Source organism: Cicer arietinum, chromosome 7 (assembly GCF_000331145.2).
Source record: "Cicer arietinum cultivar CDC Frontier isolate Library 1 chromosome 7, Cicar.CDCFrontier_v2.0, whole genome shotgun sequence".
Taxonomy (NCBI): Eukaryota; Viridiplantae; Streptophyta; class Magnoliopsida; order Fabales; family Fabaceae; genus Cicer; species Cicer arietinum.
The window spans coordinates 57797634-57809124 of record NC_021166.2 but is presented as its reverse complement, the minus strand read 5'-3'; the positions used below and the strand labels follow the sequence as shown (position 1 = coordinate 57809124).

General features: G+C 30.6%; 2 protein-coding genes and 1 non-coding gene across 3 annotated transcripts in view; 2 read left to right on the top strand and 1 right to left on the bottom strand.

The window, feature by feature from the left end:
- Positions 1–999: 999 nt before the first annotated feature.
- Positions 1000–1946, bottom strand: LOC101492603 (mitochondrial import inner membrane translocase subunit TIM23-2-like). Its single transcript, XM_004510359.4, has one exon. The coding sequence runs from the start codon at positions 1789–1791 to the stop codon at positions 1237–1239; it is 555 nt and encodes a 184-aa protein (XP_004510416.1). The 5' UTR covers positions 1792–1946; the 3' UTR covers positions 1000–1236.
- A 4772-nt stretch (positions 1947–6718) lies between these two features.
- LOC113787919 (small nucleolar RNA SNORA69) lies at positions 6719–6842 on the top strand. Its single transcript, XR_003474438.1, has one exon. It is a non-coding gene; the product is annotated as a small nucleolar RNA SNORA69 (small nucleolar RNA).
- A 2451-nt stretch (positions 6843–9293) lies between these two features.
- LOC101493693 (aminopeptidase M1) overlaps positions 9294–11491 on the top strand; it is a 9776-nt gene continuing 7578 nt past the window's right edge. Inside the window, exons 1-5 of the mRNA XM_073370777.1 lie at positions 9294–9663; positions 9879–10021; positions 10452–10554; positions 10884–11070; positions 11456–11491. Coding sequence (XP_073226878.1) covers positions 9439–9663; positions 9879–10021; positions 10452–10554; positions 10884–11070; positions 11456–11491 — 694 coding nt within the window. The 5' untranslated portion in view covers positions 9294–9438. The remainder of the gene's footprint in view (positions 9664–9878; positions 10022–10451; positions 10555–10883; positions 11071–11455) is intronic.

The following is an 11491-nucleotide window of genomic DNA, read 5'->3' as shown; positions in this document are numbered from 1 at the left end:
TTCTTAAACACAAAGATGATATTGATTCTCTGTCCCTAATCCCTATATGTCTCCTTTGATTTGCACCAAAAAACACTTGAATTGCTGAGTACATTTGTTCCCCTTAAAAATGGTTGTCTTGGCGGCGAAGGTGAAGGCAGAGTAGGAAGTACCCAAGCAGGGTAAGAGGGGGAGAAACAATATAGTGCAGGAGATCCACAATAATGTCAAGTTAAACTTCTTAATCTAACAGCAAAGATTGATTGCTTACAGTGAGCAACATGGAAAGATCACCAGCCTTAGAATTTGCCATTAAGTAAACCTTCAGTTTCCCATGACCCAGACATGAATTACATTCAACATATGATCAATCAAATACCACTAACGAACTACCAGGATATTAACAAATCCAGTTTAGTTTTGTCAAAAAAAAAATCCAGTTTGGCAAAAACTAAGGCAACAAAGACACTCAATAACAGCAAGTGGCAAACTATAATAATCAACCTAAATTTGGATGTTTTTCAGAAACAAAGCTACATTTGTACATATATAAGTATATAATAACACTGGTTGGTCATTAACCTTAATACCTCTTGACTCTCAAGTAAATTGTTCAAGTGCTCATAGCAACATAACAAGAGTAATCGACATCACCAAAAAGATGTTCATACATGATATGACTAGAACTTAGAAGAAGCCACATTCCACTGAAAAATACATACCCTTCAAACTACAAATTGCAAGGATGAAATTAAGATGCAAGAAGGTGATGAAAAACAAGCAAAACATCACACCAAATGGCATCAAAATCCTGCAAAACTCCCATGATAAAGTCCCAACAATCTCTTCCACATAAACTCTCAAATGAACAAGGTAGTAGACTAGTAGCGGTTTTTTACCAAAGAAAAGTAGTTCATCTGTGACCAAACACTAACACATGCAAAATCTATCAAACCAGCCATTCAATTGAAGTCATACATATTGATCCAACAACACCCATCACATAAAACGAAGAACAAGTTAAAACAAAAGATTAATTGATTCTATAATAGAGCTGAAAAAATATGGCATTAAAACAATAATTTGCAACAGAAGTATTAATTACTAACTACCATCACCATAATATATATGGTATGTAACTTTTTAAAACAATTCTATATAATCTATAATAACTAAAACTAACATCAATCATCTCTCAAAATTGATTTTTTTTTCCATCGATTGAATATATTGAAGAATCTCACACTCACACTTCATTCATATAGGTACATATCGTTTCAACGCCTGTTTCGCCGTCACGGCAACTCCAACAAGAACTCCACCAACAGCTCCAGCCACGGCCGCCGATCTCACCCCTCTCGCCGCTCGATAAAGTGCACCGGTACCAAGACCCGCCGCAACGCTGTTCCAAGCATCATCAGTATCCCTCGCAGCCTCGATCCCGCTCTCGATTCCGGCGTAAAGCAATCCGATGATACCGACACGGTTTCCCCACGTCCGACCGGAATGACCGGAGGAGTTAAGTATTCGGTTGATTCGAAGCTTTGCGGTGTCGCTGGACTCGAAGGCTTTAACACCGTCGACGAGTCCGACTCCGGCACCGGCGATTGAACCACCGAGGTAACCGCAACCGGTGTAGAAGGTGAGATTTTCTCCCCATGAACGGCGTTTACGGCGAGCTTCTTCGTCGAAGAGAAACTCCGGTGAGGTTGAGAGTTTGTAGAGATTTTGAATAGGAATATCAAGGTCTTTGTATGGGTTGTAGAATCGGGTTTGGGAATTGGGATCGGAGTTTGAGTCGTTATGCGCCATGGAAAGAGGGGTTAGGGTTAGGGTTTCGTGGAATCGTGTGAGGGCACGCAATGTTGCAGTGCCTCTTTTTTGTGATTTGAAACTGTGAAAAAGCTTTCTATTTTACAAAGAAAGAAAAAAACCGAGGCGGTTTGGTTTTGAGAATCTGTGTAAATAGATTCGGAACATCCGTTTGGAAGACGGATCGGTTTTTTTATTACAACAAGATGGACCGGGTTTGACTCTTCCAGATCAGAGTGGTTTTGTTTTGCTTCAATGGACCGGAACGAAAAAGAAAGAATGGATGAAAAAAGAAAAAAGTATGTTTATAGATAATATAAATATTTCTGAAATGAAATATGATAAATAGAATAAAAAGGATTTATTAAATTGATAGATAGATTTAAATTTTATAAAATAATAAAGAGAATAAAAATTAAAAATAATTCATAAAAGTTAAACATATTTAGTTTGTTGATTAAATAAAATAGAATATGTGAAAATTAATAAATAATTTTATTAATTTAAAATGACATAATATGAGTAGTAAAAAAATTGTTTGTTAATGGATTAAAAGACAATGGATATGGTTAATTTTAAGAAAAACTTGAAGAAATTGATTGAGAGATAACATCGTAAAAAGTTAATTAAATACTAAAAAATTGAGTTAAATATCGATTATTAAATAATAAAAATAGAATATGTATAGTTAAAAATGATTTTAGCAAAAGTTTTTTTTATTAATTTTATTAAAGTGAAAGAAAATATTTTAGGTGTGGCGTCTATAATATTTTTTTTTTAATTGTATATGATCTATTACAATTTAAAAAAAGAAATACATGTTTTTTTTTTCTCTTTTTTATTTATCTTTCAAGAATAATCACTTTCAAATGGTGAGAGATTGATTTATTCATTGTTTTTCATGCATCACTTCGCTTCCTTTATCTTAATCCTTCAATTCTTAAGAAAGAAGTCATAATCATTTCAAGTTCAGCTGAAAAATATTGTGGTTAAGAAGAATTTCAGCTCTAATTTAAACTTGAGATTTATTAAACGAGTTGTCCATAATTGAATTTTATTATAGTTGTCCTTATATATGTAAGATCTTATTATTAAAAAAAATTCAAATAAAAAAATGCATTAAGTATTCTTTCATATAAACACCCTTAATTAAATAAAAAGAACATATATCTAATATATCTACCCGTACAATGCACGGATCAAATATAGAATAGATAATAATAAAAAATAGTAAGAATTTAATCATTTGTATCTTATAGAAGAATAACAATATATATATTTTAACGTAACAAAAAAAACTTTATTATCAATATTGCTTCCACGTTGAACAATTCCTTCAATGTGGCCATACTAACCATCCCTAAAATAAACCTTGCCAATTTTTGTTGTTCTAACATCTTGAACTCGTTACCATTAGAATCACACAAATTGAATTATTTTTCAATTCATTGGCCAAATTTTTGGCCATGTACGGGTCAATTAATTTTTTTTTATTCTAAAGTTAAGGATCAATTATGTTTAAGAAGGAAGAAAGTCATATAGAAAAACAAAACATGTTTTGAGAGTTGCTGGGAAAATCCATCGTGGATTTAGATCTCATCTCTCAAATTTCTATCTAAAAGATAGAGAAGGAAGCACAAATGCTGAACCTCCAAAGATATATCAACATTATATATCAAAGGATGAATGGAGTGCATTTGTTTCCAAACGTTCTGACCCGGCGTTTGTCGTAAGTGATTAATTTATTAGCATTTGTGTTTTATTATTCATATTCGTAGCGTATTTTAAATTTTTACACAATTGCTATTTTTTTTTTATATAGAATATTAGTAAGGCAAATCGCGAACGGGCAAGCAACCCAAAACACCCATACAAGAAATCACGTATGGGATATGCACGCCTTGAACAACAAATTGTAAGTAATTAAACATCACTTTTATATAATGAAGTAATTTGTATTATAAACTATAGTGTGTAACTAATTTGTATTATTTTGTTTATGATTTTAACGAAAAGAGAAAAGACACCCAAGTCGATCAACCCTTGGGTCGTCATATCTTATGGAAGGAAGCGCGTGTTAACAAAGAAGGAGTGGTTGATAATGAAAATGTCAAGAAAGTTGTAGAACTTTGTGTTTTGTGTAAGTATATTATCACTTTAATATTTTTTAATATTGTATTTTAAAAATGCTATTGAACTTATCTTTTTAATGTTACATGTATTTTAGGAAACTATTGAACAAAGTTCTGAAACTCAAGAGGGCAACAAGGATACGTGCAGGGACATTCTTGGGAAAGTGTTTAATGTCCCTGAGTATTCCGGTCGAGTGAGGGGGAAAGGATTTGGCGTAACTCCCAAAAGCTTTTTTCCTCAAGAGAAGCGCCAAAAACCTTCCAACGAGGAAGTATTAGAGAAGCTCAGAATCTTATCGGAGCAAGTGGCACTCTTGGTGAATACGAATAAAGACAAGCAACTTCCGGTTCAGCTCCAACCTGAAATACAAATGGAGAGTGAAACCGGGAGTTGCAACGTCGGTTTGAAGAGTATTCCCGAGGTAATTAATTACTTACTACTTACTTGCTTATGTAATTACTTATGTATTAAACAAACTTATATATTAACTGTACTTATGTTTTAACTATTGATGTAGGGTGTCACTACATGTGTCCTATACTTGTCCTCGCCGACTCAACGGAAGGTGGGAAAAGGAATATTGCACAATACTTCGGGAGAAGTATTGCACAATATTCCGATCCCCGCGGGCCATGTCAAAGTATCGCCTACGGTTGCTTTCGAACCAACTGCACCGTTGCCCATACCGGACAACGATGGAGATATGAAGTTCTTAAGCGACGCTATTGGCAGTTACGTGGCATGGCCCACACACCTTGTTGCCCTCGAAAAAAAGATTCCCAAGGACAAATCAGTTACATCTCCCGAAAAGGTTTGTCACATTTATTGCCTAAGGTTTTTTATTTTTTCAGATTCAATAAACTAACATTTTACCTCATTTTTGTAGGTCCAAATAAATAAACCACCCCTACAGCCAAAAAAAGGCAGCAGACCTCAAAAATTGGAGGTTAATAGGGCTGCCAAACTACAAAGGCTGGAGGGTAATAAAGCTGCAAAACTTGCAGCAACAAAAAATCTGGATCGGGGAAAATCGGTCGCTGCTGCTGCTGCTCCTAATAAAAGTCAGCCACGCCTTGGTAAATACGGGGCGTGTCTTGACATCCAAATAAAAAGGAACATGGGCAGCAGCAACGATTCGCCCATCGTACAAATGAATAAAGACATCTTTGGAGATGAGTATATTGAATACCTCGAAAAGGAGCAAATGTACGATCTTCTCGAACATAAGGAGCTGAGTGTTACTGTAATCAGCTTGTACATAAGGTAAAAAATACTTTTAATTGCATTTATTTGTAATTAATTAAATGTATTGGTAATTAATCTAGTTTAAAATTTTCATTGAAGGTTTTTGTACGAGAAGGTCGTGTGCACGAGGAAACTGTCAAATAAATACTCATTCTTGTCTCCGCATAAGATGTCGATGTTCAAACTCGATCCAGACAATGTAAAACACTACATTGTAGATATGTTTTTAAGAAATAAAGAAAGTGATAAATTGTTCTTGGCACCATATAATTCAGGGTACGTAATTTTATCTTTTTTAATTGATGAGAATTTAATTTATTAGTTGTCTATAAACAAAATTGCTTAACCAATTTTTTGTTGTTGTAGGGCACATTGGGTGCTATTTGCAATCAATGCGGTCTCTGAAGTGATATACTATTTGGATCCCGTGCACGGCGATTACACCAATCACCCCGGAATAAAGAATATGCTCGACACGTAAGTAATATTCATTTATTTCTTACATATATATATTTATATATATATATAAATATTCATGCTCTAATAATCACATTTATTCATTCGATAGTGCCTTAAAAGTTTATCGAGCTCAAAGAGGTGCTAAAGTGTCGAAGCAGAAGTCTAATAACATTACATGGATCTCAATAAAGTGCCCTCGTCAAACAAATAACATCGACTGTGGGTACTACATATTGAGATTCATGAAGGAGATTGTTGAGAAGAATAAAACTATTATCCCAGAAACGGTACGGTATTTGCATTATATGATTTTCATATATAAATTATCTATATATTTGATACTAACTTAATATAATATGTTCAATTTTTATATTGCAGTACTTTGCCAATTCCAGTCCATCATATTCTGAGGAAGATCTGATGGAATTAAAGGAAGAATGGTGTCAGTACGTGCTTGACATGAAAATTATTTGATTTTCTGGGAAATAGCTTGCTGCTGGGCAAGGGATCTGAATATTATATGGTAGCTAGTGCATATAATGTATATTCTGTTAGTTATTATATGTAAATGATCATAGGACACAATATATGAACATGCATATGGATCTGAATGTAGTTTAGGTTGTAAATTAGGTTATATATATATACGTATCTGAATGTAGGTAATTAGGTTGTAAATTAGGTTGTATATATGTATCTGAATGTAGTTACTTAGGTTGTAAATTACAGAGTTACATATATGTTAATAAAGTTACAGAGTTCTGATTTCTGTTCTACTGATTGTGTGAACTGATTGTCTATAATATGTTCTGTTCTACTGATTGTGAAGTGATTTTGGATCAAAAATAATTTTGGGTACAAAGATAAAAGACAGCGCTTTTTAAAAAAAGTGCCATAAAAAGCTAAAAAGCACCTTTCATTTCAAACGCTGTAATATGCCCAACCATAATTTCATATATGGGTGGGCATATTACAGCGCTTCTTCGAGAAAGCGCTGTAATATGTACGCCCATATATGAAATTATGGGTGGGCAATTTACAGCGCTTTTTTGAGAAAGCGTTGTAATATGCACACCCATATATGAAATTATGGGTGGGCATATTACAGCGCTTTTGTGAGAAAGCGCTGTAATATGCCCACCCATATATGAGTTATGGGTGTGCATTTTAGAGCGCTTTTTTGAGAAAGCGCTGTAAAATGCACACCCATAACTCATATAATGGGGTGCATATTACAACGCTTTTTGTGAAGAAGCGCTGTAAAATGTGCATAACAAGCGCGCGTTGTATTTACATGTTTTATAGCGCTTTTTTAAAAGCGCTGTTGTATCATTTACAGCGCTCGTTTCCACAGCGCTTATTTTTTTGAAAAAGCGCTGTAAATGGCTTAAAAAAAGCGCTGTAAAATCCGTTTTTTCGCGTAGTGACAATTACATATTTTCCTCCATCATAGTTGAAATGAGCTTTTGGTGGCCTACAATACAATTATTGTAGTTTAAATTTTGACCCAAATTATGTTTTGACATGTCTTCGTGTGTCGGAGTCAAGAAGTGTGACATGTACACAAATTAGGTTTGTATGAAAGTTTTTTTTATCAAAAAAATAATAATAGAATTAGAAATGTTTTTAATTTATACAAATTATAAATTTTTAAGTTTAATTCCTAAATAAATTTATTTATTTTTAATCACTATTTTGATTTTATATATAGAGACATTATTGAGAGACTAAAAATATCAATTTATTATAAAAACTTTTCAAAATAGGGACTAAAGTGAATTAAAAAAATTAAGGACTAAAAAATTAATTTTTTTTAATAAAAGCTAAAAATAAAATTTTATAGGACTAAAAACTTATTTAACTAAAATAATAAACACCTAAACTATAAACAAATAACATGTTCATTTTTCTTACATATGCAAGTTTTTAATTTAAGTTGGGACTAATTTACCATAATATAGGATTTGAGTTATGGATCAATTGCTTATCGGTATATTTTCTTATATATTGAAGTTTCTCGGTAGATTAGCAAGTTAATTAACATTTGAATTTGTGAAAAAACAATAATAGGTTTTTTATTTCTATGATTACATATTTTTTTTTTGTTTTTTGTTTCTTTTTTTTTTCAAACAATAGTTTCTCAAATGTTTTCTCTATTAAAAAGTTTGATAGTTGTTTTAAGTCAATTCATGTATATCTTTTAAATTTATGAATGATAACATTATAAAAATTTATCCTATAAAAATATATAATTTTTTAACATCAATTAAATATTTTTTTTTTAAAGTTTTATCACTCCGATACTCCTCTATTCCATCTCACTCCTTTTCTTCAAGTGTATCCAGTATCCACAATATTCATATTATATTACATTAAAGATCTGAAGCAAAAACTAATGAAGGATGATGAGCCAAAAAGAAATAAAATAAGAGGAAAAATAAAAAATTAAATTGAAAGAGTGAAAAATAAAATAAGTGGTAATTTTAGAGAAAGAAATTATTAAAAAGGTAAAAGAGAGAAAATGTGTATGAGAGACAATACATAGAACCAAAGCAAATATAGGTTATATAAACTCTAAAATTTTCGGTAGAAGAAAGGAAGAGATGGGATGAACTATTTGGAATGTTGTGTATATTATATTATTTTTCTTTCTTTTATAAGAGATAATTTGATTAAAATTTCATCAACAAAATTTGAAATATAATTTTTTTAAATGAATATTACTTTATTTGCATTATGATGTTCGATATTTTTTCTTTTAGTAATTAAAATTTTTTTTAACTATTTTTTTATAAAAGATTGTGTCATAAAGAAAATATGTTATCTTAAAAATAATACAAAACAATATATTATATACAATAATCAAACTTAATTAAATTTAAACGGATAAGAATTGAGTCCGATTGAATTGAAATTAATTTTAAAGCCAAATCAATTAAACGATTAATAACAAAACCTAGAAAATATTGAATCACTTAATTTTTCCTTGCAAAACCAAACCAATTCAATCTGGCAAATGGCAACGTTCTTTTAAGTTGTGTTATGTGCATGCCTTGTAGTATAAGTTATTGGTATTATGATTTTATTGATTGCATTGGAATTCTAGTCACTTGTAACGTGCATTTAATGTGTGGATAAATGTGCTATTATAGGATACTAATGAGAAGGCTTTACACACCCAAATAATAATAAGGTTTAAAATGCATTTTTTCATCTGTTTTGTTAAAAATAAAATTTTAATTCGTTATTTTTAAAACTAATTTTTTTGTCTGTATATTAATTAATTATTTGAATTTTTTATTTATATTATTTTTTATTATGTGGCACTTTCATGGTATTTGTAATTTGGATAAAATAATTTCTATGTTATTATTATTTTAATAAATATTATTATATATTTTATTTATATTTTGAAATATTTTAAAATTTAAAATTATTGTTGGATATAATAAATGAATTTGAAATATTTATTTAAATATTTTAAAATTTTAATTTTAATTTATAAGTAGTATGATCAAAAGTGCAACAACTAATCATCTAAGCAGGAAAATGATCACCATAATTATAAAAACCCAATTCAACGTTTCAATCAATGAAATTACGGGTTTGGAAAATTTCTTCATTGAAACTATCTATGTCATTTTCTACAGATAATAATTTTTTAAAATGAATTATTTGAATGCAATCACTATCAGACATATACTACGTCTTCAATTAGAAGTGTCAATGGTTCAGAAGTTATAAATAAGTAGCTTTTCCGTTAGAAAAAATACAAGAAATTGAGAGGGAGCTTTGTTAACTTGGACGAAAATGGAGAAGAAGTATAACATAGATGAATACAAAGGCCAAACAAGATTACCCAATTTTGCAATTCCAAAAAAATATGAACTTCACTTACTACCTGATTTTTCAGCATGCACTTTTTCTGGCACTGTGCAAATTACTCTTTCTATCAAAGAAAACACCAAGTTCATTGTCTTAAACTCCTTGGAACTTGTTATTCAAAATACTTGGTTCACCAACTCTTATGGCAAGGTGAGTTTATTTTTTTAAGCACTTACCCCCTCCGAACTCTCAAATATGTCTCAAATATAAGCAAAAGTAAGATTAAAAAAACTGATGTATTTGAATCAGATATGTCAGTTTTCTTTGACCATCCTGTAACTTATATTTGAGATTGGATGGAGTATTAGTGAATTTGGATTAGTTTTTTTGGTTGACTTTTTTTGGTGTTTTGATTTGTTCAATAGTACACTCCATGTGATGTTGTTGTGGATGATAAGGATGAGATTCTAGTTCTTGTATTTGATGAAACACTTGGTGTTGGAGAAGGAGTATTGGTGATTGAGTTTTCTGGAATCCTTAATGAGCATCTAACAGGATTCTATACATGGTGCCTCCTTTTCCCCTTTATATTATATAGCATGTTTTTGATTTATTTATTTGAGTTTATTTACTACTTTGAGGCTGTTTAAAATATCTTATGAAAACAATTAATGATATATCAATAAGCTGTTTTCAATTTATTTCCATTTGTTCTCTAGAATAGTTTATAAAATTAGCTTAAAGTTTATACAAAACCTGTTCAACTTTATTTTAATTTTTGTTATAGAAATAGCTTATTAATAATTAATATGTTTATCCAAACACGGTAAGTTTATTTTCATTTTGGTCTAATAATTTTAAGCTCACAATATAAACAAGTTGGAAATCCTTTCTGAAAATTTGTGGGATGTCTTTTTTTTATCAAGATAATTAATTTTTTATGTATACTTAAAAGTTTGTGGCTAATTAGAGTAAAAAATGTTTATTGATTTCAATAGCACTTATGTTGATGGAGAATTGAAGAAAAATATGGCAGTAACCCAGTTTGAGGCAGTAGATGCAAGAAGGTGTTTTCCATGCTGGGACGAACCTGCTCTAAAGGTGCTTTCCATTATTCTATTATCAGTTGGATTGATTTATTTGAACTAATATACTCACTTAAGCACTTGTGAGACTCTTAATTAGGAAAGCTTATGGAAACAACTTATTACATGTCCATAAGATGTATTCAGTTTATTTCCATAAACTCTGCAGAATAGTTTCTGAAAATAACTTATTGATTATATGAAAACAGATATAATGTATTTTATCATTTGTTATAGAAATAACTTATACATCAGTACTTATATGATAATCACTTATACTATAAATGCACGATTAAGTTGTTTATCAGACTAATAACTTTGACAAGAGTTGATTATTCTAAACAGGCAAGTTTCAAGGTAACACTTACTGTGCCATCAGAGTTAACTGCATTGTCTAACATGCCAGTTGAAAGTGAAAAGCTAGATGGGGAATTAAAGACTGTTTATTTTGAGGAGTCTCCTATCATGTCAACTTATTTGGTGGCTACTGTTGTGGGCTTATTTGACCATATTGAGGATACAACTACTACTGGTATGCAAATGAGCTTAATAGACTAAGAGCCTCTTTAAAATTTGCATATTTGAGTTTATCTATTAGCATAAACACTTGTGAAACTGTTAGGAAGACCTTATGAAAATAACTTATGTTAAGTTGTTTTTAGGTAATTTCGATAAACTCTTTAGGATAACTTCTGAAAACAATTTATGGCATATAAGAAAATAGTTTCACTTTATTTTATGTTTGTTATAGAAATAATTTAATACATAAGCACTTATATAAAAATAGTTTCACTCTGTTTTATCTTTTATCTTATACATAAGAACTTAATTAAATTGTTTATCCAAACAGGTTCTTAACACATTTGCTTTTCCAATCGTCTTATGTTGTGTTGATTATTTTTTGAACTTTTTTATAGGGGTTAAGGTTGGTGTATATTGTGCTGTTGGAAAGA

Excerpts from the sequence above, each read along its gene's own strand:
- LOC101492603 (XM_004510359.4), bottom strand. The coding sequence starts at position 1,791 with ATGGCGCATAACGACTCAAACTCCGATCCCAATTCCCAAACCCGATTC.